Genomic DNA, 24,815 nt, shown 5'->3' on the forward strand with positions numbered 1-24,815 from the left:
CATTCGCCTCGATCAACAACGATGCATCCCAAGACACCCCACCCGCTACATGTTCTTGCGCTGCAGGTTGCGCCTGAAGCGCCGCCTGTCGCCGCCGACGGCGTCCGACGCGCCGGCGTCGAGGAACGGCACGTCGTCCCAGCGCACGCCGGCAAGGCCCTCGTCGCTCACTCCGCCTCCGGGCACGCGCTCGCGCCAGTCAAACATGCCGCAGGGGGGCAGCTCGAACGCGCCGTTACGCACAAGGGCGGAGACGCGCGCGAGGTGTGCGCTAGAGAGGGGGGTCACGAGCTGGAGACTGAGGGTGCCTTCTAGCTCGGCGCGCACGGCACGGACGAGCGCGAGGCCGAGGAAGCTCGCCTCGTCGGCTGGCGGCTGGGCCCGCGCAGGGACGTAGGCCTCGCCGTCTGCCTCGCCGTCAATCAGCGCCACGAGGCTTGCGTTCAGCGCCAGCGGCAAGTCGGAGGGCACGACGGCGTCGGCGCCCTCGCCGATGAGGTATGCGCGCTGGAGCGCACCGCCGAGCTCTACCTGCACGGGGGGTACCGCGAGCAGCGGGGCAGAAAAGTCCCAGTGGTGTGGGCGCTCCAGCCGTGCGTGCAGGTACGCGATGGTCGTGAGCGCGCGCATGTCGGCCGCCGTGTACCGCGCGTGCAGGGGCGACACGGGGGCGGGTTCAAGTGTGAAGGTCACACCGGACGAGGGGAGCTCGTGCGTCTGCTGGACGGGGCTCGTCGTCCACCCGTCTGCAGTCGCCGCCGGCTCGTCGACCTGCTCGAACGCGAAGATGCGCGTCGGCTCGGCGGCCGCCTCGATCGCACGCAGCAAGTCCTCGCCCAGCCCCTTGACCCAGCCCTGCGTGTTGACAACGAGCGGGATCGCGTCGGTTCGCTTGCCGCCCGCTGGGGCCGAGCCCAGCCCGTCGATAGGCGCCTGCACCTCGTACTTGTAGTACTGGAGCAGCTGGTGCACCACCTCGAGGTACTCGTCGGGGCACGACTGGGGGCTGACCTCGCCGAGGTAGTGCGCCTTGACGGGGACGCGGGGATGTGTGAATGATGGGCCTGTCTGTCAGCTTTGGAAAGGCGGGGCTCGCAAGCTCACCAAGCACGGGCTGGTCAAGCACCCAGAGGCCGACGACGCCTCCACAGCCAAACTCTCCCTGGCCTAAATCACTCTCGAGCCACGCAACGCGCTGGAACGACTCCAGGAGGCGGTTGAGCGAGGCCCGCGCCAACGACGACTTGCCGCTCCGCTTCGGCCCCTTGACCAGGACGACGGGCACGCTGTCGCCTTCGAAACCAAGGTCATCGTCGTCTTGGTCTTGGGTCTCAGCAGTGTCAAGAGAGTCGAGGGCATCCCTCCATGAAGTTGGGTTGACGTGGGGGTACACTGGCGTGTAGAACGACCCAGTGAGCTGTACAATGTCAGCTGAAATCCACAGTGTCACTTGGCTCACCAAGTGAACACCCCTCAATCCCCATGTTCCCTTGTCATCCAGCCAGATGTTGCTGAACCCGGGAACGACGTCGCCGCGAAGGCCCTCAACCCCAGTGCGGAGCTCTTGGATAAGGAAGATGGAGCGGCTCGCATCCGTCTCAAACTTCTTCGGCAGAGAGAGCGAAGCGAGGAGGGGCGAGACTTCTGCATCTTCGCCCTGCTGAGCAGTGAGGACGGGAACAGGGTGCGACGTCGGGGCGTACACGGGGTACGCCTCGATCGCGTCGACAGACGGCCGGATAGTTGCCGATAAGAGGGATATTGACTGCTGCAGCGGGGTGACCGTGAAGGTACCTGCGACCATGAGGCTCTAGTGATGTCAGTGGCCGTTCGGCGATCTGCGCTTACGTCTTCCTCGCCGAGGCTCACGACCACCGCAGGACCCGGTGTTTCGACTCCCGCCGCCTTGAGCGCCTTCTCGCCGACCTTGTGGATGTTGACACCCTCCTGGGGAACAAAGGTCGACCTGCCAACGTCCAGAGCTGGTCTAAGGGGGTGAGTTACCATAGTGGGGTTCCAACTCACTGTTGGGCGAGGCGCGATGGCCCAGCACGCGGGCTAGGCGCTCCAGACCAAGGTGTCATAGGATCATCCTGTCCAGCATCCTCCTCCTCCTCGCCGTCGCTCCCAGAGCTGTCGTCGTCGTTCGGCGCGCTGAACGAGAAGCGGCGCTCCTTCTTCCTCAGTTTGGGTTGCTCCTCTTCAGCAGGCGCGGCATAGTACCTCGTCGCTGCCTTGGGCGTCGCCTTCGGAGCCTCCTTGTTTACCTTTCTCCGCTTGCTAGTCCGTGGTGCGGGCTCGGAGGCCTCTGACTCGGCGTCAGAGGAGAGGACGGCCGATTCGACTTCCGGGCTTTCGGGCTGCGGTGTTGCCTTGCGAGCTGGTTCTGGCACCTTCTGGGCTGGGGCGGGTGATGACGGCTGGGAAGCTGACAAGGCAGCCTGTGCCGCTCTTCTTGCTGCCAGAGCGGACATTGCGGTGACGTGTTTTGGGGAGAATGCAAGCACAAACAAGGCAGAGTGTCATTGTCGCTGGGTGGTCGCCTTGCCGATTCAAACTTCGTCCAAATTCACGTGGTCTGGTTGCGGGGTCTCCGGATTCCGGCCGCACCGGCGCCAACTTGCGGCGGAGTCGATCATGGCAAAAGCAAAGAGTGGCCGATTTGACTCAGCCAATGTCGACATCCTATCCTCTTCAACCTCGTCCTTTGCGCAACAACAACGACACTTTTTGCACTTCTTAGCTACCTCTACAGGCTCCTTTTACACGTCCTAGGCTTCGACAACACAATGGCTGACAGGAAGATCCGTCAGGCGGACGGCCTCCTCATGGAGATTCACGACCCCTCCAAGGGTCCCGTGCTCCCCAAGAAGGGCCAGCGCAACATCCTCATCACCTCAGCTCTCCCTTGTGCGTGACACGATCTCAGTCTTGACAAACAATAAGCTGACACCTACCCAGACGTGAACAACGTCCCCCATCTCGGTAACATCATCGGCTCGACCCTCTCGGCCGACGTCTTTGCCCGCTACAACAGGACTCGCAACCTCCGCACCCTCTACGTTGGTGTCACGCGAGCAGCTGGGGATAGAATGCTGACATTGCTCAGATCTGTGGCACTGACGAGTATGGAACCGCCACCGAGACGAAGGTGGGCTTGGACGCCCTGGAATTGCGCTGACTTGCCAGGCGCTCGAGGAGGGTGTTTCCCCGATGGAGCTTACCACCAAGTTCCACGGCCTGCACACCGAGGTCTACAAGTAAGCCTGGTGACGAGCCCAGCTGTGGAGATTCAACTGACGCCTCCAGGTGGTTCGACATTGGCTTTGACGAGTGGGGACGTACCTCTACTCCCGAGCACACCGAGTGGGTCACATGTCGCGCAATTTCGAGTCGGAACGGTTACTGACGGCCTTACAGGATCGTGCAGGACATTTACAAGCACATCCACAAGAACGACTTTATCGAGCTCCAGACCGCCGACCAGACCTACTGCGAGGACGACAAGCTCTTCCTTGCCGACCGTTTCGTTGAGGGTGTCTGCCCCAACTGTGGCTACGACGTGAGTACGACGGTGGCGTGACCGTGTGCAACATCAGCTAACATCGGCCAGGATGCCCGTGGCGACCAGTGCGACAAGTGCTCGCTCACCTTCTCGTCCCCCACCGAGCTCCTCCACCCCCGTTGCAAGCGCAACAAGAACCACAAGGTGTCTGTCCGCCCTTCAACCCACGCGTGCTTCAGCATGAACAAGGTTCAGAAGGACCTCGAGGAATGGATGCAGAAGACTCGTATCAAGGGCAAGTGGGCCGGCAATGTCGTCATCAACGACAAGGGAGAGATTGTCGAGCCCCGCATGCTGGGAGACGGTCTCCGCCCCAGTCCTGTCACCCGTGACCTCAAGTGGGGTGTCCAGGTGCCCAAGGTCGGCAACCCCGATGAGGACAAGCAGCTCGAGGACAAGGTTATCTGTCAGTAGAGTGGGCTTGAGTAGGCTTGATGGCTAACAACCCCAGACGTCTGGTTCGACGCCTGCATCGGATACATCTCGATCACCTCGACGTACACTGACAAGTGGCGTGACTGGTGGTTCGACCCCGACGACGTCGAGCTCTACCAGTTCATGGGCAAGGACAGTGAGTGCTAGACTGCGTGCGCGGACGCTGACAACCCAGACGTCTACTTCCACACTGTCCTCTTCCCCTCCACGCTGATCGCCGACGGCCGTGACTGGACCAAGCTGCACCGCATCTCTGCCACCCAGTACCTCAACTATGAGGACACAAAGTTCAGCAAGAGCCGAAACGTTGGGTAGGTCACACTGGAGCCACAGAATTACGGCTGACGCCCTTAGTGTGTTCGGCAACCAGGCCCAGGAGATCGGCCAGCCCGCGTCCGTCTGGCGTTACTACCTTATCTCTCAGCGCCCTGAGACCGGTGACACTGCTTTCCAGTGGTCCAAGTTCATTGCCGCTATCAACAACGAGCTGCTTGCCAACCTCGGAAACTTCATCAACCGTGTGATCAAGTTCACCAACCTGAAGTACGCCTCGGTTGTCCCCGGCCCTGCCGACACCAAGGGCGGTGAGGTCGTTCCCCCCGCCAACCCCACGACCGAGTGGGAGAAGATTGATGCCGAGTTCGTCAAGGACGTCAACGCCCGCCTCGTCGAGTTCCGCGAGTCGATGGACGCCACCAAGATCCGTCATGCTCTGTCCGTGGCCATGGCCGTCTCGGCCCGCGGCAACCAGTACCTCCAGGACAGCGGTCTTGACAATGCCCTTCTTGCCAACCACCCTGAGCGCTGCGCCCAGGTCGTCCTCAACGCCATCAACCTCATCTACGACCTCTCGGTTCTCTTCCACCCCTTCATCCCCTCCACTTCCGAGGACATCCTCAAGCAGCTCAACGCCCCTGCTCGCGCGCTTCCCGACTACTTCTCGATCGACATCCTGCCAGGCCACAAGGTCGGACAGGCTGCGCACCTCTTCAAGCGCATTGACAACCCCGAGGAGCAGGAGGCTGCCTGGCAGAAGAAGTACGGCGGCGACGCGGTCGTCGAGGCTGGCAACGGTGACGCCAAGCCAGTCGTCAAGGGTGCCGTCAACCATGACTCGAACTGGGCCGCTTCTTCCAAGAAGAAGAAGGCTGCTGCCGAGGCGGCTGCTGCTGCTCAGGCTGCCAAGTCTCCCGAGGAGCGCGAGCTTGAGGCCAAGGTCGATGCGCAGAACCAGGTTGTCAAGAGCATTCGCACGGGCAAGGCCCAGGGCGACGTTGAGAAGGAGACGGCGCGTGCCAAGCAGTTCAAGGCTGAGCTGACCGAGCTCAAAAAGAAGTTGAAGGAGGCCAAGATCTGAGCATTGACTATGTAGTAGACGATATGGTACATTATGATGATAGCAGGTGCAGTGGGTGCAGTGGACTCGAGAGGTGGAGGTGGAAACGGGCATGCCGCGATCTCCGTGTGTACTTGAATGTCGCGTCTCGCGTCTGTCTGGCCAAACAATGACGAGACTTTGGCTCGTGAACCACCTCTCACGCTTTACACTTTCCTTGCACATTGACAGTCGCGACAGAAACGCGTCAGCTAGCTCGTTTTATTCAGGTAGCCCGAGGAGGGTGTCGCCAAGATGAAGCGAGCCGGTTCTATCAACAACATCCTCATGGAGGTGGGTTCCCACAGGCCAGCCTCCGCTAACAGTGCTCAGCTGAGGAAGGTGTGCCAGCACCCTTACCTCGCAGATCCCAGCCTCGAGAACCTGGATCTGTCTCCAGAGGAGCAGCAGAAGCGATTGACGGACGCGAGTGGCAAGCTCCTGTTCCTCAAGAAGCTCCTCCCAAGCCTCAAGCGGCGTGGGCGACGGGTGCTGCTCTTCAGCCAGGTGGGTCCTGTGCTGGGGGCGTAGCGCGGTGACTGACGGCCGATCTCCCAGTTCAAGATGGCCCTGGACAGGAGTGAGTGTGACGTTGTGGAAACCCCCGCGCACAACTGACACCGCCCAGTCGAAGACTTCCTCATCGGCGAAGGGTACAAGTACCTGCGCCTCGACGGTGATGTGAGCCAGGTGCGACGTCAGAAGGACATGGACAAGTTCAACGCCGAGAACTCCGACTATTTTATCTTCTTGTTGACGACCCGTGCTGGCGGCGTCGGCATCAATCTTGCCACGGCGGATGCTGGTGTGTTGTGATGCCGGCGCAAGGCTGACGACAGTGGTTGTTTATGATCCCGACTTCAACCCCCACCAGGATCTGCAGGTGTGTTAGTGGGTATGATTGCCGCTAACATCTAGGCCATTGCCCGTAGCCATCGTTATGGCCAGAAGAAACCGGTCCTGGTGTTCAAGCTCATGTCGGAGAACGCAGTCGAGTGTAAGTGGGCCGCAGTGGGCCGTAGTGGGGCGCCCCCTGACATGCCAGCCCGGATCATGGCCAACGGAAAGAAGAAGCTCGTGCTCGACCACCTTGTTGTCCAGAAAATGGGCCAAGAGACCGAGGAAGGAGAACTAGATGACCTCTTGCTGTACGGCGCCGAAGCGATCAGCAAAGCCGACGAGACCACGCAAGATCGGATCTGGACCACCCAGAAGGTCGAAGAACTGATCGACGGGGCCGAGAAGGAGGCCGAGGAGGAGGCCAAGCGCCTGGACGAGAGGGAGAAGGAGAAAGAGCGGGAGGCGGCGAAGGGGAAGAGTGGCACCAAGGAAACGATGGGCTTCTCGTTCGCCAAGGTCTGGGAGACGAACGAAGGCCAGCGCCGGGACGCGGTGGATCAAGAAGACTCGGAGGAACCTCAAGACTTTGACGAGAACAGCTGGCTTACGTTCGTCGAGAACGCCGACAAGGAGCTGGAGCGCCAACGACAGGAAGCGCTTGAGGCTCAGATGAGCAAAGGCCGTTTACGGCGCAAGACGCAACCCAAGAGCTATGTCATCGACGACGAGCCAGATACGCCAAAGAAGAAGGGACGCAAGGGCAAGGGCAAGGAGGCTACACCCGACAACGACTTTGTTGCGCCCGTGCAGGACTCGGATTCGGAAGACGAGGTTTCCGACGAGATCGACTTCTCCGACCTCAATGAGGGGACGAGAAACAGTTTGGGCGGCATGCTGGCAGGGAAACTGTCCGGCAAGCAAAAGCTCACAAAACATGAGCGAGAACTGCTCAGAGCACACCAGCAGGGCAAGAAACTCGCTGCCTCTATGGCCAACGAGCCTGCTGCGACGGCGACTGCTGGACCGGGGCCTTCGACACTCGCACACGCATCGGTGGACAGGGCCGACGAAATTCTGCAACGCATGCAGAACCTCGCTGATCACCCACCGACTCAGGTCCCGGTAACGGTGGTACAGGAAGGCATCCTACTCGTCCCCAACGGCACACCGACGGCTGTGCAGCCCCAGATCGCACCTCCAGCCAATCCGGCTCGAACAGCACATCACGCCAACAAGATGTCTCTGGCGCGTGATATGCTTCGAACCCTGGCTGAGGAGCTCATCTCTTCTCCCCACGTGAAGAACCAACAGGCGATTACGGGGATATGGGGGAGCATGGTGGATGTTGGAGGGCCGCTCTCACATCGTGAAACGCTCTACAAGCACCTGGCCGGGCTGGCAGATCAGTTGCGCAAGCAGGACAAGCGTCCGCCGCTGTACATGATACCGGCCACGGTACAGCTCGCCAAGTACTTTTTCAACACCGACGAACCGATCTGGGACCGATCGGAAGCAGATCGCCGTGGGCAGGAAACGCGACTCAAACAGCAGCAAGAGCAACATCGCCGTGCGCAGCAAGCGCGGCAAGAGGAGGCACGGCTAGCCGCACAGCGACGACTGCAACACGAGCAAGAGCACTTGGCAAACCAGACTCGGGCACAGTTCAATCAGCATATGGCCCAGTTCGGCTCACCTGTGCAACAGGCGGTACATCTTGGCCGAGCGGTTCCGCAGCAGGCAGCGGCAATGCAGCAACCGCAAGTCCAACCACAACATGCGCAGCCTGCGTACAACGTCGCCCAACCCCGCGCTGTGCCGAGTACGATTCACCTAGGGAGACCACAGCCACAGTGGGTGCCCGTGACCCAGCCTCAACAGCAACCTGCTGCTGGCGTGGCTCCTCGGGCGGACGTGCAGCTTCAAATGCCGCAGCCCCAATACGCTGCTGGTGCGAACCCACTCCGGAATGGCGCCCAGCTGCTGTCTCAGAACAGAGCGGATGGCCACGCTGCTCAGGCCAATGGGTCTGCCACCAACCCTGCGCACCACCAAGAGAAGGCGCCAGCTGCCGAACCGGCACCTGCCGCCCCAGCCGCTCCAGCCGCTCCTTCAAGACCCCTGTCCGCTGGCACATCTGGACCAGCTCCCAGCCGCACGACCATTTCGTTGACCGGCAACAAGAGACCAAGCGAAGGGAAGTCTGCTCAACCGCCAAGTGCCCTGCAGCTGGGCGATTCGTCGCGATTCGACATCCACGCGCCCAAGAAGGGCGACGACGAGTGCTACTGGTGCAACGAACACCATGCCCTCAGAGACTGTCCCAACCTTGTGCCCGAGGAGGACTTGGAGACGTTCAGAGATCAAATCCTGCAGGGCGACGAGCTGCCCGAGGACAAGCAGAAGGGCTTGGATGCGGTCGAAAAGATGCTTGTGGCGCATCGCGAACGCAGAAAACTGGCCAGACGGCCGAGCAGCAGGGCGAGCAACAAGAGTCGTGACGCGGCCGGTTCCAAGCGCCGCCCTATCGATCTCGACGGTGACGCAAACGACCGTCCGGCTGTGGTAAAACGCCCACGGCCGAGCGACAACACGGGGAACGAGTACCAGCCATTCCAGGGTTGTGCCATCTGCCGCAGTGAAGTGTTTCACAGCACTTCGCAGTGCCCTGTTGTCAAGGCTGGTCCGGAAAGCATCGAAGAGTGCGTAATGGGTGGTGGCCTCTCGCTGACGTACAGGGCTCTGAAACGGTTTACGCCCAGCGACTCGGTGTACCCCGTTCTCAAGCAGATTCTTCGTGTGTTAAAGATGGGACGGACGGCGGCAACGACATGCCCATACTGTGGGCTCAGGTGCGGGCAGGCGGTGCGAGCATGCGTCGAGGAACGTGGCACGCGCAAGGATCTCAAGGGTAAGATTCGCGTCCTCGAGGACGAGATGGGCGGCTACAATGCGAGGATCGATCGCAATACGGAGGCGGTCAGGGCTTTGGGGAACATTGTGGCGGGCACGCCGGCGCACACTCAGGCCGAGGTGCTGCGCCGCGAGATCCACGAGCTCAATCGACATCTGGAAAGGGTGCGCGAGGTGATTGATCCGCTGTACAAGGCGTATCTGGAGGTGAGTGGGGGATTGGTGCTGCGGGGGTTTGGTGCTCGCTGACGCCTCAGTGGCCGAAAGACTAGAGCAGTATCTTGGGCTTCACGCCCGTCATTTGTACAATGTAGCAATGGCATTGCATGGTAGTAGGCTGGTGAGGTGGGGCGGGCTCATGCCTCGCCCATGGCGGCGAGGAGGCGCTCTGCGCGGGCCTTGGCGACGGCCGCGGCGGCTTCGGCGTCGGCGTCGGCCGGTGTCTCTGGCGCGGGCTCGGGGGCGGGCTCGTTGACGTCGGCGGCAGCGGCGCCGTCCTTGCTCTCGGTCTTGCTCTCGGTTTTGCTCTCGGCCTCGGCCTCTCCCTTCTCCTCAGCGGGCTTGGCCTCGTCATCCGTCTTCTTGCCGTCCCGCACGTCCTTGGCCCTGCTCACAAGCGCCTGAGGCGTCAGCATCCCACCGTCCCCGCCACTACAGCAACGTACCGCCCGCGCCCCGCCCACCACAGTGGCGAGGTATCCCACAACAGCGCCAACGTACCCCTCCGGCACGTCAGCAGGAGAAAAGACATGGCGGAGCAGCCAGCCCTGCTTGGCCTTCTGGAACTTCCAGGCGGCGCCGGGCGTGTCGCGCGCGGCAAAGGCCTGCGCGTACGCGATGCCCTTCTTCGCCGCGTCGGAGAGCGTCGGGTCCGCGAACACGTCGGACGAGAGCGTCGTCACGCCGGCCGCGAGGGCCGCCGCGTTGGCCTTCTTGCTCCCTTTTGGGCGCTTGGGCGGCTTGGCCTCGGCGGGGGGGTCGGCGGGGGCGGGGGCGGCATCGGTCTCGGCGGCGTCGCGTTTCCGCTTCTTGTCGGCCTTGTCCTTCTTGTCGGCCTTGCCCTCCTTGCCCTCCTTGTCCTTCTTCTCCTTCTTGTCCTTCTTCTCATTCTTCTCCTTCTTGTCGCTCTCCTCCTCCGTCACCCCCTCCGCCTTGGCCGCCTTCTTGGCCGCCCTCCGTGCCCTCCGCTCCTCCTTGGTCTCCTCGGGCGCCTCGGTCGCGTCGCCGGCAGCGGCAGCCTTGGCCTGTCGTCAGCACGACGCCATCACGCCCACCCACCTCCTTCTCGGCCTTGCGGCGTGCCCTGCGCTCGTCTTTTGTCTCGGTCGCGCTGCTCATGGTGTATGTGTTGTTGACGGCGACGGACACTGGAAATTTCATACCTCCACCTCTCCTTGCCTTAGGCCCCGCGATCGGCGGCCACGTGGTCCTTGATCAGGTCACGTCGCCGCGTCGCCATTAGGGGCAAGTTTGTAATGGCCCATTTGAATTGGCGCCGCGCGGGCTGAAATGAAATTGAAATGACCTAGGACCGACTGGGTGCGTCGTGCCTGCCGCGTGCGCCGTGCGTGCTGCCTGCTGCTGCTTGCTGCTCGGTGCTCCCCGTCACCACAAAGACCTTGACACCATCTGCTTTTGCGTAAGCACACTCGACCCATCTCCACCACCTACGCTTCTCACTCATCCGCCAGCCGGCGCAGCACCAGCATCTTACGCGCAGCACGAGCAACACGACGAGCACGAGCACGCCGACAAACCAGGCCACGAGCATAGCCGCACCCCGGACCGCATAGCGCCAGCGCATCCCCATCGTCTCCCTCCCCCTCGCCCACCCCCACCCCCACCCCAACCATGGGCCTCTCGCTCTCGAGGATCTACTCGTCCCTCTCGTCCCTCGCGTTCTGGGGCAAGGACAAGGAGGTCCGCATCCTCATGGTCGGCCTCGATTCGGCAGGCAAGGTGGGTGCTGGTGCTGGTGGAAACCTTAATCGGCGGCGCGAGATCCCCGTCTAGAGGGGCCAGCGGCGTGTCCGCGTCCGCCGACGCCGCTCACACGCGCAGACAACGATCCTGTACCGCTTGCAAATTGGAGAGGTCGTGTCGACGATCCCAAGTACGTTGGGGCCGGCATGGTCGCGCCAAGGCCGCAGCTCACACCCCAGCCATTGGATTCAACGTCGAGACGGTGCAGTACAAGAACATCAACTTCCAGGTGTGGGATCTTGGAGGTGCGTAAGGCGCGGCGGTGCTGCCGACGACGTGCTGACTCTGCAGGCCAGTCGAGTATCCGGTGAGGGAGAGAGGCCGCGAACGCGGTGCCTACTGGCACAGATTAGCACAGGACTAACCCCGCAGACCATACTGGCGATGTTACTACGCCAACACGCAGGTAAGTTGCGCTGTGCTCACCTTCGCAGCGCTGACCCCCAGGCAATCATCTACGTGATTGACTCTGCCGACGCGGCGCGCCTGGCCACGTCGCGCTCAGAACTCTTGACAATGCTGGCCGAGGAGGAGCTCAAAAACGTCCCCGTCCTCGTCTTTGCCAACAAGCAGGACGTCGCCGGCGCCTTGTCACCCGCCGACATCTCGGACAAGCTCGGCCTCGCGGGCCAGGAGAAGGGGCGCGAGTGGAGCGTGCGCGGGTCGTGTGCGACCAAGGGCGAGGGGCTCGAGGATGGGTTGGACTGGTAGGTGCTGGCCTCGAGTATGACTCACGCCCAGGCTCGTCAGCATAATTCAGAAGTAACGGCTCCGATATCCACTGCATAATTCTCTCTTTCTCTTCTCCTCTCTCTCTCTCCGTTCGACGACTCGGGGCTGCCCCGCTGGTGTACGAGACCATGGCCACGGCCGCTCATGTCTGCAGCATATCACATGGCGATATCCTAGATGCACTGTGTAGAGTGCGACGGGGAGGGCGACGGCGACGGGCTGCGCGTCGACGACGCGTCGCGAGCGCGCCACTAACAGCTGCCACGATGCCCGCGCCATGCCAGCCTGCGCCATGCCAGCCAGCGCCATGCCCATGCCCATGCCCCATGCGACTCCATGCGTAAAGGTACAAATGCTACACAACTGATGCAATGCTAGTGGGGCCGGCTAGAAGCCGTTGCCCGTGCCCATGCCGCCCATGCCCATGCCACCCATGCCACCCATGCCGCCACCCATGCCGCCGCCCATGCCCATACCCCCGCCCACGGGGGCCTGGCCCGTGCTGAGAAAGTGCATGAGCTCGAGCTGGTTTGCGGGGCGGCCCGTGCTGGCCTGCCACGCGGCCGCGAGCTCGGCCCACGAGTCGGGCGACGTGGGGTTGAAGGACGCGAGGTCGAACGATGCGAGGGTGGTGGGGTTGGCCGGCGCGGCCTGCTGAGGGGGCTGGTGCTGAGCCGGCTGATGCTGCTGCTGGTGCTGGTGCTGGTGCTGGTGCTGCTGCCCCGCCGGCTGAGGCCGGGACGGCAGGCTCGCAGGCAGCGCGTAGTGGCTCTGCGGGGCCTCGCGCGGCGGCGGAGGCGGCGGGCCCGCCGGGCGGGGCGGCAGGCCAGAGGGCGCGGGCTTGGGCGGGAGGCCTGCTGGCGGGCGGGGCGGGCGGTCGAACTCGCGCCGCGCCGGCGCGGGCGGGGGCGGGGGTGAGCGCTCGCGCGCGTCGCGCTGGTCGCGGCGGTCGTACTCGCGCTCGCGCCCGTACTCGCGCCGCGGCGACCGCTCGCGCGCGTCGTACCGCTCCCCGCCGCGCTCGTACCCCCGCTCACCCCGCTCACCCCGCTCCCACCGCCGCTCGGGGCTGCGCGAGCGCGCCCGCCCGCCCGGCCCCCCGCTCGGCCGGCGCTCGTGCGACGGGCCGCCGCGGTACCGCTCTGCCTGTGGAGGCCGGTCGTCGCGCTGCTGCGGCGCCGGGGCGGGCTGAGCCAGCCCGCTCAGGTTCTTGAGGTTCGCCAGCGCCGTCAGGTCGAGCGCTGGGGCCGGGGCCGCTGGCGCGGCGCCACGCACACCAGCGAGCACGGCGTCGAGTGCCGAATTCGTCTCGGCCCTGCGGCGTCAGCTCCGCTCGCTCCGCAAGGCCACTCACTTCGCCTCGGCCGCCTTCTGGTCGGCAGACTTGACGCCCAGCAGCGCCATGATCTCGGGCGGCAGCTGGCCGGCCTGGGCTGGCGCCGGCGCCGGCGACGCGCTCTTCAGCGGCGACCCCGCGCCAGAGCCCCCGCGGCCGTACTTGGCCAACAGGTGAGCCGGCGGCGCAACCGGCGGCGTGGTGGAACGCGTAGCTGCCTCGTCTCAGCAATGCTCATTTCTTAGGGACACGACGCAGCAACACAAGCACACGGCACCTATCTTTCCCGCGCGTCCTAGGACGACGCGTGGTCCTTTTACTCTCTAGCCCGCGTTCCACGCGCGTCTGCAATGGCAGCGAAAGGGATGCATGCGTGTGGAGGGTGTGTGTGTCGTTTCGAGTGTAGGGGTCTACAACCGAGGTTATACACTGGTTGTTGCGCAAGGTTAGTCGGCTTGGCCACGGCCAGCCCCGTCGTCGAAGAGGTGAGCCACGGGTCAGAGCAGCGCGCGGCGACGGTCGGGCATCGGCGTTCAAGCGTCCGTGTCGTCGCGTCGCCGTCGCGCCTGGGATCGCCTCGTCCGTCCGTCCCCACAACAACAGTCAAACAGAACAAACATTTACCTGATTTTAACCCTCCCTCGCCCGCCGGCGGCGTAGTCTGTGCTGATGGCGTTGATGCCGATGCGATGACCGCGGCCAGGCCGTTGATGCACTCGTCGGGGAACGTGCTCCCCTTGCGCCAAATTTCGATAATCTTGCGTGTCTTGTCCTGCTTGTCAGCTCGCCCGCGCACCGCCGTGACCCACCCTTCCCTCGGACCACACGCCCCCGCTGCCGTCGTCGACCATGCCATCGACAATGCTGCCCACAACCCCCTCCATCTTGGCGAGCAGGCCCGCTTGTGTGCCCTGCCCGCGCTCGGTCGACACTGTCCGCCCAATGCCCTTGCTCACCGCCGCCTTTGCCTGGCGCGCGATCGCATCAAACACATACAGGCTGGAGATGCGCTGTGTGCTTGCCGGCGGCAGTGACCCGTTGAGGCGGAGGAGCGATGTCACAATATGGTGGTCGTGTGCGACGAGCTTGTCCTCTGTGAGGGCCAAGAGCTCCTTGACTTTGGTGCCCGACAGACGCGGTGCGCGCACCGTCTTGTCGAGCAGCTCGTCAAAGGCCTGCTGCGTGTGAGTGGGGGGGGGTTCGAGTTGCTGCCTGCTGCTGCGTACCTGTAAGTCGGCCATTTTGAGTTTTGCGTGTGTGTTTGTGTGTGTTAATGTTGATGTTGTTGCTAGTCGGAGTGGATTTACCTCGTAGCTTGTTGTCGTCTCGAAACCCAACCCGGGCAATGACCACCTCGATTGCTCACTCTGCGCCGCGCCGCCCTGCGCGCCCTGCCGGCGTTATGGGAAAGTGGCGGAGGGGCGAGGCAGCGGCGGGTGGATGAGCCATGACGTCGATTACCCCTTTGCTCCATCTAAAGTTGGACTGGCTGGCTGGCTGGGTGGGCTGCCCGGCCAGCCAGCCACGTATTGCATCACTGGCGTTGGCGCGACGATCCTCGACCCCTCAGTTGACATCACAATCCACGCTCCTCTTTATTCACTCTCGACATCACCACCACCACCACATCTTCACACTCCTTGCAAGAGACTCACCCAACAAACCCAGCTCTCCCTCAGCCACCATGACAGTGCGTCGCGCCACCTCGCACCCACCACACTCACACACACTGACATCCGCCAGCTCTACTACTCCAGTACGCTTCTCGGCCCCCTCGGCCCACCTTCCCTGGCCCGTCGTCTGACTCCACAGTGTGCTTTGGGCTTCTCATGTCCGAGATTGCCCTCTTCTCGGCCATCATTGCGCCTATGCCCTTTACCCTGCGTAAGCGGTGAGTGCGAGTGTGTGGCACAAGGCGAGGTGGGCGAGTCGGAGATAGTGGATGCGCGTCTGGCACTGAGGCCCGAGGAGCGGTGGGGTTGTGGTGGTGCCGATAAGTCTTGCTCGCGCAGCATGGTGAGCGGATGGGGACACCTCATCTGCTAGCGGCAGCGCGAGCGGTGTGAGGAGGGGGTGGGAGTGGAGGGGGCGCTCCTCGGGCCGCTGTCGTGGCAGGAAGCACAGCCTCGCCACTCGGCGTCTCTTCTCAACTAACGCCACGCAGCATGTTCCACTTCCTGAGCGAGAACCCCATTGTCGCAAAGGTCCAGTACGCTGTGAGTGCTTTACTGTTCTTGACCTCAATAGCAGCAACTGACACCGTCCAGCTCAAGATCACCTTCATGTGAGGCTTACGCGGCGGCCGGCACACGGGCACTCACACACCGCAGCTTCGTCGCCGTCCTCTTCATCGATGCGCTCCAGCGCATGGTCCGTATCGCGCAGGAGGGCGCGTACGCCAAGCAGAAGCAGGAGATGGCCGACGTTCGCGCCGAGACGACCTAGTGAGTATTACAACCGCTACCTTACCCACGCCTCGCAGTTTTCAGCGATCAGCAACTGATGCCCGCAGCGCGGCCCGCCGTTTCTACGCCCAGCGTAACCGTGAGTATGATGCAGTGATACAACAAACGCAGTACTAACCCACGCAGTCTACCTCACCGGAGCGACCCTCTTCCTCTCGCTCATCCTCTCGCGCGTCTTCTACATCATCCTCGACTTCATCCACACCCAGGAGGAGCTCAACGCCCTCACCGGCAAGGACAGCAAGGGCGGCAAGGCCACCGGTGCCTCGGAGACCGAGCAGCTCCGCGCCCGTGTCAAGGAGCTTGAGGCCGAGAACAAGGCCCTCCAGGCCAAGGACCGCGACTTTGGTGGGTCGTGGTGTTCATTCATCATTGCGTCAGAGATGCTTACACCACACCCCAGACAACCTCAAGAAGCAGGCCTCGCAGCAGGCTAACGAGTACAACCGCCTCGCTGACGAGCACAACAAGGCCGTGAGTTGGCTCGGTTTGCAATGTCACCCCCGTGCTAATGCCCCCAGACTGGCTCAGTCTCTGACAAGAAGGCCGACTAACTTCAAAATATGGCTAGTGTGGACATACATCTGTGCGAGTAGCCCGCTGTTTTTATCATACACCTATATGCCAGTCGCTTCGTCTGCTGTTTCCAGAGGTGGACTCCACCTCGACCTTTTGCATACCAGGACTTTTGTTTCAGGAGCCCGCGGGTGCCAATTATGAAGGAACATAATCGGCTCAGTCTGGCCTCGTGTCTTTACATCATCAGTTCCTAGCCGTTGCACCTCTGACATCACCACTCATGACCCGGTCGCAATCAAGTGCCTGGAGTCACAAACGACATTATCAACCTAACATGCATCATCACAGAACTTATGGAGGCAGCCAGCACACACTGGAGGCGCACAGTAGCTAGCACATCACACGGATACGGCGCCCTCCCGCGCCCAACCTTGGCATTCGTGCCATGAGGGGGGCAAACAGGGACTCGGAGCTGTGACCGACGCTAGGCTGTTGTCGTGTGAGAGAGGGAAAGGATAAGGTGTGTCAGGGGGAGGGAGAGGGAAGGGGTCGTGGACTGTTGTACGGGCGAGGTGGGCGGACGGCTGTGCCCAGGGAGGACACTGCCAGAGCCGCAGCTGATGAGGTAGCGCAGCGACAGCGCTGCGAGAAGAGTTGGATCGGATCGTTGACGCCGCAAATGAACCGGGACCTAAGCCTGCGCAGTCCTAGGCGGCTGCGCAAGTGGCGACGGGGGGTATAGATTAAGGGTGGGGGGGTGGCGTGGATCGAGTCAATGGGTGGAAAGATGAGACTTGTAGTCGAGTTGGGGGTATCGCGTGTGTTGAAACTTGAGTCGGGTGCAGAGAATAATGCAGACAATTGGGGAAGTCGGGGATTGTGCGTTAACCGGAGCCATGGCGCCGGGGAATCGGGACTGGCGGTGCAGCGACGTCCGCTCAGTGGGGATATTCCGTGGCGAGCCGAACCGAGGGGCTCCTACGCATCCGCGACCGCTGCCATCCACCATCGTCTGCTCCTACCGCACTTCACTGGTGTGCCGGGCCGCAGGATCATGTCGTAACCTTTGGGTAAGGTCGAACAGCATGCCCGCGCACCTTCTGCTCTTCCATCTTACCAGCCACCCTGCTGCTCACGGGCAATGTTACGCGTTTGCGAACGGAGCTGGCGCTGGGGCTCCTGCTTGGGGTCCTGGGCGAGGCCAGTGAGGTGAGCCTCAGGCGCCATGCGGAACTTCTGCGACTCGTCGCGGGGCTCACGGGTCTCGGTGACCTTGGGGGGCTGGACCGACCAGTCAAAGACGTAGTCGTACTGGAAGCCCTCACGGACGAAGAGGTCGCGGAAGAGCTTGCGGAGGTACGAGTAGTCGGGCTTGTCGTCGAAGCGGAGCGAACGGCAGTAGTTGAGGTAGATGGCGAACTCGTTGGGGAAACCGCGGCAGAGGACATCGGTAGGGGTCGTCATCTTCTTCTCCATGATGCGGTCGTACTTCTGCTTCTTGGTGGCAGCCTTGAGGCCCTGCCACGGGAGCTGGCCGCGGAGGAAGTACATGAGAACGTAGCCAAGAGACTCGAGGTCGTCACGACGCGACTGCTCGACACCCAGGTGGGTGTTGATCGAGGTGTAACGAGCAGTGCCGGTGAGGTTCTTGTTCTCGCGGTAGGGGATGTGGAGGTGCGTCTTGGGGTCACGGTACTTCTTGGCGAGTCCAAAGTCGATGACGTTGACCTGGTTGCCGCGCTTGCCAATGCCCATGAGGAAGTTGTCGGGCTTAATGTCGCGGTGGATGAAGTTGCGCGAGTGGATGTACTCGGCACGCGAGATAAGCTGGTCGGCAAGGAGAAGCACCGTCTTCAGGCTGAACTTGCGGTTGCAGAAGTTGAAGAGGTCCTCGAGCGAGGGGCCGCTGGCGCAACGTCAGCCTCGTCACGTACACTGACCGGGCCTCGGGTACTCACAGAAGGTCAAGGACCATGGCGTTGTAGTCACACTCGGTACCGTACCAGCGAACGAAGGGAACACCGACGCCGCCGGCGAGCGACTTGTACACCTTGGACTCATACTCGAGCTGGGGGTGCTTGGCCTTGACGGACTCGAGCTTGATAGCGACCTCCTCACCCGAAACGATGTTGACACCAAGGTAAATGTCACCTGTTTGTTTAGTCAGCTGACGTCCGCCTCGGCCTGCGTCTCTCCACATACCGAACGAGCCGCTGCCAATCTTCTTGCCGATGCGGTACTTGCCGCCAACGCGAAGGTCCATGGAAGTCATCCTGGGCTGTTGGGAGTACGCCATTGTGTATGGGTTGGAGCGGTGCAGGTGGTGGGGTTGACGAACACGAGGCGTTTTGAAGGAAGAGTTGGACGAAGAGTTGAACGAGGGTGACGTCAACGTCAAGTTGGACGAGTTGACGATGGCGAGACGACGAGTTGAAGAGGAGCCAGTGATGAAAAGCACCAAAAGCGGTTGGGGGCAAACAAAAGGTAGCGGGAAAGGAGGGGAGAACAATGGGCAAGTCACGAGCGCCGCGTGGGAGGGGGGTTCGTGCAGAATGGGAATTGGAGTGACGAACGAGTGATGGGTTACACCAAACAAGTGGAGACAGCACAACGTTTTAACGATATCCGGTCACGGCGGGACAAAGGAGACGGTCGAGACGAGCAGTGGGAACGTCGAGGAGGCGAGGGGCGAGTCGAGGAGGGCACAGAGAGGAGTAGTGGTCAGCAATCAAATTTGAATACTCCACGTCGCAAGCTGGTGGCCCTTGCACCGACACTGCCCGTCACAATGCATGCGCGGGCGAGTGGTGGGCGTGCCCGCAAAGGACGGGCATGCACTGCAGTGCAAGGCGGGCGTCGTGGAGGCGCACCAGTGTTGCGTGACAAGGAACTCACCTAGTCTTGTTGTGTGTGGGGGGAAGGGGTACGAAATGGGCACGCGAGGTCGTGTAGTGGTTCGACGAATGCAATGGCAGATGCACTAGACGTCGGAGGGGCCGCCAGTGTATGTGGACGAGGTGATACTACTGCCAATGGCAACAGTCGAGAGGATCGGTGCGAAGGGGCGGCGGACCAGGGCGTGCAAGGGGGCGGGGCTAATGAGACAAGTAGCCGTCCAAGAGCGGGAGTGCGGTGTCGTGGTTTGTGTGAGGTGGGCGAGGGAAGGGGGGCGACGATGCACGAGGGAACGACGTCAAGGCGCACGGGTGCCCGTGTTGATATCGATACGATGATGACGAATGGGTAAGAGGTGATGAAGGAATGAACAATGGGACGACGCGAGAGAGTCAGCTGCTGCGTGGGTGGGTGTGGGTGTGGGTTGGTTGGTTGGGTGGTGGTAGAGTGATGGTGCTCCGGGACGAGCGGGGAAGGTGTCACTCTGGCACGCTGGCTGGTGGTGGGACTGGTACGGGGGTGGGTCCGAGTCGGAGCCAGGCAGCCAAGCAGCAGCGGTGAATGGAGCGAGAATTTAACGTCGATTAGGGCGGCGACGAGGGCGTTGGGAGTGTGCACGAGGTGGGGCTGGGGGGGGCGAGTGGTGCTTACCAGGAGGAAGGTTGTCTCGAAGTCCAAGGGGGGGATGCTCTTGAGACGACGAGTTGTAGAGTGAATATAGAGGGAAAGAGGGAGAATGGAGCCCACGATCCAAGTGATAGAGTGCGCTGAATACGCTGGCTGGGGTGGGTGAGTGCAGCGCTGTGCAGGTGCAGGGGGAAGGGAACGGGCCTAGGGCGGGGCGGGGCTGAACAGTGGTGGGTCGGTGGGTGTGCGTTGGCTGGGTTGGGTTGGCTGGCGGGTAGGCTGGCAGGGCAGGCTGGCTGGCTGGGCGCTGGCGGGCGCTGGCTGGCGTGCGTGCCATCAGTCGCAGGGTGAGCTAGGCGGGCCCGCCTGGGCGCCTGCCTGCCTGCCTGGCTGGTTGGCGGGTTGCGGGTCGTGCGGGGCTGGCCGGGGCGCTCGCTCACGCTGGGACACTTGCACGCTGGCGCGCCCACTGGCGTCGCCCGTCTTCCCTGGTGGCTGTAAATCGCGCCCAGCCAGAGAACGCCACGCCACGGGGTTTCTAAAACGCCGCCCACCGTAGCGACGCTGGCTCAGCCTGGCTGGCGACGCGCGTCATTCTCGGACGCTGATGCAATGAGGCAGGCAGGCATACGGTCGAGTGAGTGTGCATCAACGACCACGACAACTGCATCTCTCGAGTCTGCAACCAGCAACAGCTATCAATCATGGTGCGTGCAATGTCCTGGACAGACGGCAGCAGCTTACACCAGCAGTCCCACCGCATCGTCCCACCAACAGTCAACGCCTCGAACGAGCAGTACGCCGTCTCGACCAAGGTGAGCTCGAGCTCGAGCTCGCGCAGCTACGACACACACAATGCTGACCCGCAACAGGCTACCAACCACTCCCAGACTGGTACCCACGACGCGTTCCGCTTCGGTCCCTCGTCGGCGGCGCAGACGGTTGCGGCCGGTAACGCGAGCCCGCTCCAGGCCCGTCTTGAGAAGGTGAGTGTTGATAGGTGTGGGCCGGGGCAAGAGGGGGCCGAGGAGGGGTGGAGGGATGGGTTGAGGCAGACACCTTGAGCGGGCGGTGAGCGGGCAAATTACCGCTTGCGCAGCAGGGCGGGTGGGGCAGCGGGTGCCGAGACCCATCTCCCGAGCGCAGCGACCGTCAGGAGGCCGACGAGGAAGGCGAGGAAGGTGTGGTGGCGCTAGGATGGAAGCCGAAGAAGACAATCTGCAACGGGCACTAACCCTCTACAGTGGTCCGAGACGCAGCAGCAGCTCCGCTCGACCGTTCAGCGCAACACGTTCGGCCTCTCGGTTCCCCTGAGGAAAGCCATGGAGGTCAAGGTTGTCCAGGAGGTGGGTTACAGCCCCCTTTACTCTACTAACCCACGCAGGAGCTCCACCACCCCGTCCTCCTCTCTGCCACGCCATCGGGCATGCCCCTCGGCGGCTCGCACAACCTCCACCTCGAGATCCTCCAGGGCAACGACGAGACGCTCGACGCGCCCGACTTCATGTCTGGCGGCGCCGACCTGCGCGAGGTGCTCGACATGAGCGCAGCGATGGAGCGCAGCCGCGGCATTTAACGAGTCAGAAGGTCTGTATGTGGATAGAACAACATGCATTGTATTATCAAGCGTGTCGTGGGCCTCTGGCCTAGCTGATAGGCTGGTATCCGCCCGGGTGGGTGGGGCGAGGGGGCTGGCTCTCGTCGTCTCCTCCGAGGCGGTATCCGCCGCCCGAGAACGCACCGGCCTGGGGTGGGGCCGACGCTGCTGCCGGGCGCGGGCCAGTACCGATGATACCACCGCCGTTGCGGGCGGGGGACGCGGTCTGCCATTCTGGCCGTCAGCACGGCCCTTCCTCGTAACGCACGTTGGAACAAGTCGAGACCGGGGATGCCGAGCTCTCCGCCCTTGTCGCGGAGGCGCACGAGCGACGAGGCGAATATGGGCACCTTGAGCACGAGGAGGACGACGGTGAGGAGGAAAGTAACCCCAGCCGCGCTGCCGAGGGCGAGGAGGTTGTAGAAGGCCGCGATGAGGACGAATGTGAGGAACCAGCTCAGCGGGCCGGGGCTGGGGAGCTCGAGCGCGATGAGGCCGAACACCTGGCGTGCGTGAGCGACGCGCCGCGCCGCGCCAGACCCAGACCCACCATGAGCGTGAACTCGAACGAGAGGTCGGCGAGCCAGCAGATGATCTGGGGGCGGGGGGGTCAGCGCAGCCCCACTCCGGGACGTACCGCCGCGACGCCGACCAGCGAGGACGGGTTGAGCGCCTTGGAGCGCTCGTACGCTCCGGCGAGGGGGTTCGAAGCCATGGCTGGAGGTGGGAGGGTCGGGGGGGAGTGAAACGCAACGACGAACGCGCGTTGGCTTTGGCCGATGTCACCTCCACATCCGCCATCCGGGTCGAACCAGGCACGGGTGGCTGCCGGCCGGCCCAAGGCCTCAAGAGACCCCGAGAGGTCAGATGGCGACGGCGGCATCGATCGACCTCGCCATCGCTCTCGCCACCACCATGGCGCTGACCCCCGCCCTCGCACTCGTCCTCACGCTCCCCCTGCTGGCCGGCGCGGCGCCTGGCCCCGGGGCCGCCCGCCACGCGCTCGACGCCGACGGCGACGCCGCCGCCTGGCGCTCGCCACCCGTCCTCCCCGTGCCGACGCGCCCGCTGCCGTGGGGCGATGTCAACTTCCTGGCTACGTCCGACACGCATGGTGAGCTCGTTTGGGGGGTTAGCTGACGCGCAGGCTGGCTCCGCGGGCACCAGCACGTGAGTTGCCTTGGGCTGGGGGTGATGGCGCTGATGGCTACAGAACACATGGCCCGAACCAAACTACTCTGGCGACTTTGGCACGTTCGCGAGCTTTGCAGAGCACATGCGCGCGCAGGCGGATGAGCGCGGCGTCGACCTGCTGCTCGTCGACGCGGGCGACCACCACGACGGCTCGGGCCTCGTGTCGACGTCGCCTGCGTCAGCAGTCGCCGCGGACAACATCTTCGCGCAGCTCACGTACGACGTGCTCGCGATCGGCAACCACGAGCTGTACAAGTACGAGTCGGCGCTCGACGTGTACGAGCACAACCAGAAGGGCCGGTGGGCCGGGCGCTACCTCACGTCGAATGTCAACATCACCGTCGAGGAGAGGGGCAGGGCCGTCTCGGTGCCGGTCGCTGAGCGCTTTGCCAAGTTCGAGACGCGCCAGGGACGCAGAGTGACGGCGTTTGGGGTGCTGTTTGACTGTGGGTCTGCGCTGGTGGCGTCGCTGACGTGCAGTCAAGGCCCATGACCGGTAGGCGCCGGCCGCGGGACGTACTGACGAGAAGCAACCTCACTGTCCAGGCGCCGACCAAGCTTGCGCGCGAGGCGTGGTTCCTCGACGCGATCGCCGAGGCCCCCGACTTCTTGTAGGTGGCGACTATGAGCGCTGGCTCACCTGCTCAGCCTCCTTGTTGGCCACATGCCGGGCCGTGGGCTGACGTCCGAGTGGAGCCCGCTGTTTGACGCCATTCGCGCCCTGCACCCCACTGTCCCCGTGTTCGTCTTTGGCGGCCACACGCATGTGCGCGACTGTGTGCAGTATGACGACCGGTCGATTGCGTGAGTGGCCCGATCTGCGCGCGCTTACCCCAGCCTCGTCCCGGGACGGTACCTCGAGACCATTGGCTTCGTCAGCTCGTCCCTCCCAGGCGCTGAGGACGACGGCGGAGCCCTGGACATGAACAGGCGATACCTCGACGCCAACGACGTGACGTACCAGTACCACACGGGCACTGACGAGGACACGTTCCACACGCCCGTGGGACGCAACATCTCGTCGGCGCTGGCCCAGCTCGCCCAGGAGCTCCAGATTGACATTCCGTTCGGCACCGTGCCGCACGACTACTTCCTCGCGCGCCACCCGTACGGGCACCCGCGGTCCGTGCTCACTCTTATCGCTGAGAAGATCCTGCCCGAGGTCCTCGAGGACCAGAAGCGGAGGGGCCCCCGCATCATCATCGGCAACGCCGGCACGCTGCGCTTCGACGTGTTCAAGGGGCCGTTTGACCGCAACGACGAGCTCACCGTCTCGCCGTTCACCTCGGCGTTCCTGTACACGCGCCTTCCGGCCTTCCTCGCGACCGAGGTGTTTGCCGAGATGAACCGCGCCGGCGCGTCCAAGCTCCTGCCCACAACGGCGAGGGAGGACGTCGAGGCGCGGGCGACGAGGATCTACAACGACTGGCTCGCCGACCAGTGGGACGAGCACGTGGCCGCGACGCTGCTCGGCGCCGACGACGACGCGTTGGCCTTCGGCTCGCCAGACAAGAAGCCCCACACGCTGGGCTACGTCACACGCGACGCATGCAAGGGGCGCGGTGACGACATCCCGCACATCCCCGTGCCGTTCTCGCGCGACCAGGTGTGAGTAGCTGGATTCTTGGCATTGGTACCAGCTAACCGGCAGCGACTTCATCATGAGCCCGCCGCCCGACGCGCCCGACGACGAGGTCGTCGACGTCGTCGTCATGGACTTTGCCATGGACGACTTTTGTGAGTCGCCCCCGCTACCACGCTGACGCCCAGTGACGGCCGTGCACACGGTCGACCCGACGAGCAAGCTCACGCTCGACGACTTTGAGCCGTACGCCGAGGGCACGCTCGTCAACGCCGTGTTTGGCAAGTATGCGTCGCGGGAGTGGGAGTGATAGATTGCATGTAGTGTTGCATTGAGTGGGGGGTCGCGTCGCTGGCTGTCGAGGTGCTGGTCTCCAGGCTTTGTGGTGGGAGATGTAAGCGGGGCCATGTGAGCGAGGTCTCGACCTTTGTGGAGTCGCATACATTCCTCCAGCTCCGCCGCGCGCATACAGCTCGCGGATCATGCTTGGCTGGCTAGCAGATCGCTCATCATCTGTACCCCTGCGCCCCGCCCCGCCTTGCTCACAGAGACTGCGTGCACCGGCAAAAGGATTAATTCCCGACGCGGAAGAGATTCGAACTCTCGCGTGCAATGCACAACACCTTAGCAAGGTGCCACCTTAGGCCACTCGGTCACCGCGCCCTGCGGGAGTCGAACCGGCGTCCTCGGCCCAGAGGCGAGGTGCGTTCCGACTGCCCGAAGGAGAATCGACGTCATCGGGGGGATTTGGGTGGTTTTG

At 63.1% G+C, this 24,815-nt stretch overlaps 11 protein-coding genes and 1 non-coding gene across 12 annotated transcripts; 6 read left to right on the top strand and 6 right to left on the bottom strand.

Moving 5' to 3' along the window:
- Positions 1-45: 45 nt before the first annotated feature.
- GRC3 (Polynucleotide 5'-hydroxyl-kinase grc3) lies at positions 46-2,474 on the bottom strand (the record flags this gene model as incomplete). Its single annotated transcript, XM_069349559.1, has 5 exons — positions 46-1,064; positions 1,105-1,417; positions 1,460-1,810; positions 1,849-1,987; positions 2,026-2,474. The coding sequence occupies 5 exons, from the start codon at positions 2,472-2,474 to the stop codon at positions 46-48; spliced, it is 2,271 nt and encodes a 756-aa protein (XP_069213103.1).
- A 315-nt stretch (positions 2,475-2,789) lies between these two features.
- On the top strand, positions 2,790-5,357 carry MES1 (methionine--tRNA ligase mes1; the record flags this gene model as incomplete). The annotated part of the gene is made up of 10 exons (XM_069349560.1): positions 2,790-2,910; positions 2,962-3,062; positions 3,110-3,151; positions 3,190-3,260; positions 3,310-3,366; positions 3,421-3,562; positions 3,614-3,971; positions 4,017-4,136; positions 4,176-4,311; positions 4,355-5,357. 10 exons carry the CDS (start codon positions 2,790-2,792, stop codon positions 5,355-5,357), a joined length of 2,151 nt encoding a protein of 716 aa, XP_069213104.1.
- A 273-nt stretch (positions 5,358-5,630) lies between these two features.
- Q8F55_000910 (uncharacterized protein) lies at positions 5,631-9,397 on the top strand (the record flags this gene model as incomplete). Its single annotated transcript, XM_069349561.1, has 10 exons — positions 5,631-5,669; positions 5,709-5,882; positions 5,934-5,955; positions 6,004-6,180; positions 6,215-6,258; positions 6,294-6,372; positions 6,421-7,737; positions 8,050-8,914; positions 8,951-9,332; positions 9,383-9,397. The coding sequence occupies 10 exons, from the start codon at positions 5,631-5,633 to the stop codon at positions 9,395-9,397; spliced, it is 3,114 nt and encodes a 1,037-aa protein (XP_069213105.1).
- An 84-nt stretch (positions 9,398-9,481) lies between these two features.
- On the bottom strand, positions 9,482-10,463 carry Q8F55_000911 (uncharacterized protein; the record flags this gene model as incomplete). Its single annotated transcript, XM_069349562.1, has 3 exons — positions 9,482-9,745; positions 9,791-10,369; positions 10,404-10,463. 3 exons carry the CDS (start codon positions 10,461-10,463, stop codon positions 9,482-9,484), a joined length of 903 nt encoding a protein of 300 aa, XP_069213106.1.
- A 513-nt stretch (positions 10,464-10,976) lies between these two features.
- Positions 10,977-11,874, top strand: ARL1 (Arf GTPase arl1; the record flags this gene model as incomplete). Its single annotated transcript, XM_069349563.1, has 7 exons — positions 10,977-11,084; positions 11,187-11,238; positions 11,288-11,353; positions 11,400-11,415; positions 11,481-11,514; positions 11,556-11,815; positions 11,850-11,874. 7 exons carry the CDS (start codon positions 10,977-10,979, stop codon positions 11,872-11,874), a joined length of 561 nt encoding a protein of 186 aa, XP_069213107.1.
- A 353-nt stretch (positions 11,875-12,227) lies between these two features.
- On the bottom strand, positions 12,228-14,417 carry Q8F55_000913 (uncharacterized protein; the record flags this gene model as incomplete). The annotated part of the gene is made up of 5 exons (XM_069349564.1): positions 12,228-13,155; positions 13,195-13,390; positions 13,801-13,948; positions 13,986-14,351; positions 14,403-14,417. The coding sequence occupies 5 exons, from the start codon at positions 14,415-14,417 to the stop codon at positions 12,228-12,230; spliced, it is 1,653 nt and encodes a 550-aa protein (XP_069213108.1).
- A 443-nt stretch (positions 14,418-14,860) lies between these two features.
- On the top strand, positions 14,861-16,195 carry YET3 (Endoplasmic reticulum transmembrane protein 3; the record flags this gene model as incomplete). Its single annotated transcript, XM_069349565.1, has 10 exons — positions 14,861-14,866; positions 14,920-14,932; positions 14,989-15,067; positions 15,341-15,392; positions 15,444-15,460; positions 15,507-15,620; positions 15,689-15,720; positions 15,768-15,989; positions 16,045-16,115; positions 16,163-16,195. 10 exons carry the CDS (start codon positions 14,861-14,863, stop codon positions 16,193-16,195), a joined length of 639 nt encoding a protein of 212 aa, XP_069213109.1.
- Positions 16,196-17,273: 1,078 nt separating this feature from the next.
- HRR25 (serine/threonine protein kinase) lies at positions 17,274-18,456 on the bottom strand (the record flags this gene model as incomplete). Its single annotated transcript, XM_069349566.1, has 3 exons — positions 17,274-18,066; positions 18,119-18,311; positions 18,363-18,456. 3 exons carry the CDS (start codon positions 18,454-18,456, stop codon positions 17,274-17,276), a joined length of 1,080 nt encoding a protein of 359 aa, XP_069213110.1.
- Positions 18,457-20,386: 1,930 nt separating this feature from the next.
- Positions 20,387-21,258, top strand: Q8F55_000916 (uncharacterized protein; the record flags this gene model as incomplete). Its single annotated transcript, XM_069349567.1, has 5 exons — positions 20,387-20,389; positions 20,435-20,497; positions 20,555-20,668; positions 20,927-21,028; positions 21,067-21,258. The coding sequence occupies 5 exons, from the start codon at positions 20,387-20,389 to the stop codon at positions 21,256-21,258; spliced, it is 474 nt and encodes a 157-aa protein (XP_069213111.1).
- Positions 21,259-21,328: 70 nt separating this feature from the next.
- On the bottom strand, positions 21,329-21,994 carry Q8F55_000917 (uncharacterized protein; the record flags this gene model as incomplete). Its single annotated transcript, XM_069349568.1, has 4 exons — positions 21,329-21,513; positions 21,548-21,782; positions 21,830-21,874; positions 21,917-21,994. 4 exons carry the CDS (start codon positions 21,992-21,994, stop codon positions 21,329-21,331), a joined length of 543 nt encoding a protein of 180 aa, XP_069213112.1.
- A 200-nt stretch (positions 21,995-22,194) lies between these two features.
- Q8F55_000918 (uncharacterized protein) lies at positions 22,195-24,365 on the top strand (the record flags this gene model as incomplete). Its single annotated transcript, XM_069349569.1, has 9 exons — positions 22,195-22,393; positions 22,427-22,449; positions 22,493-22,919; positions 22,954-22,969; positions 23,004-23,084; positions 23,122-23,277; positions 23,311-24,081; positions 24,125-24,210; positions 24,244-24,365. The coding sequence occupies 9 exons, from the start codon at positions 22,195-22,197 to the stop codon at positions 24,363-24,365; spliced, it is 1,881 nt and encodes a 626-aa protein (XP_069213113.1).
- A 270-nt stretch (positions 24,366-24,635) lies between these two features.
- Q8F55_000919 lies at positions 24,636-24,718 on the bottom strand. The gene has a single exon. It is a non-coding gene; the product is annotated as a tRNA-Ser (tRNA).
- Positions 24,719-24,815: the final 97 nt, after the last annotated feature.

The sequence above is a fragment of the Vanrija albida genome (genome assembly GCF_041260175.1).
Source record: "Vanrija albida strain AlHP1 chromosome Unknown contig_1, whole genome shotgun sequence".
In the NCBI taxonomy this organism is placed as follows: Eukaryota; Fungi; Basidiomycota; class Tremellomycetes; order Trichosporonales; family Trichosporonaceae; genus Vanrija; species Vanrija albida.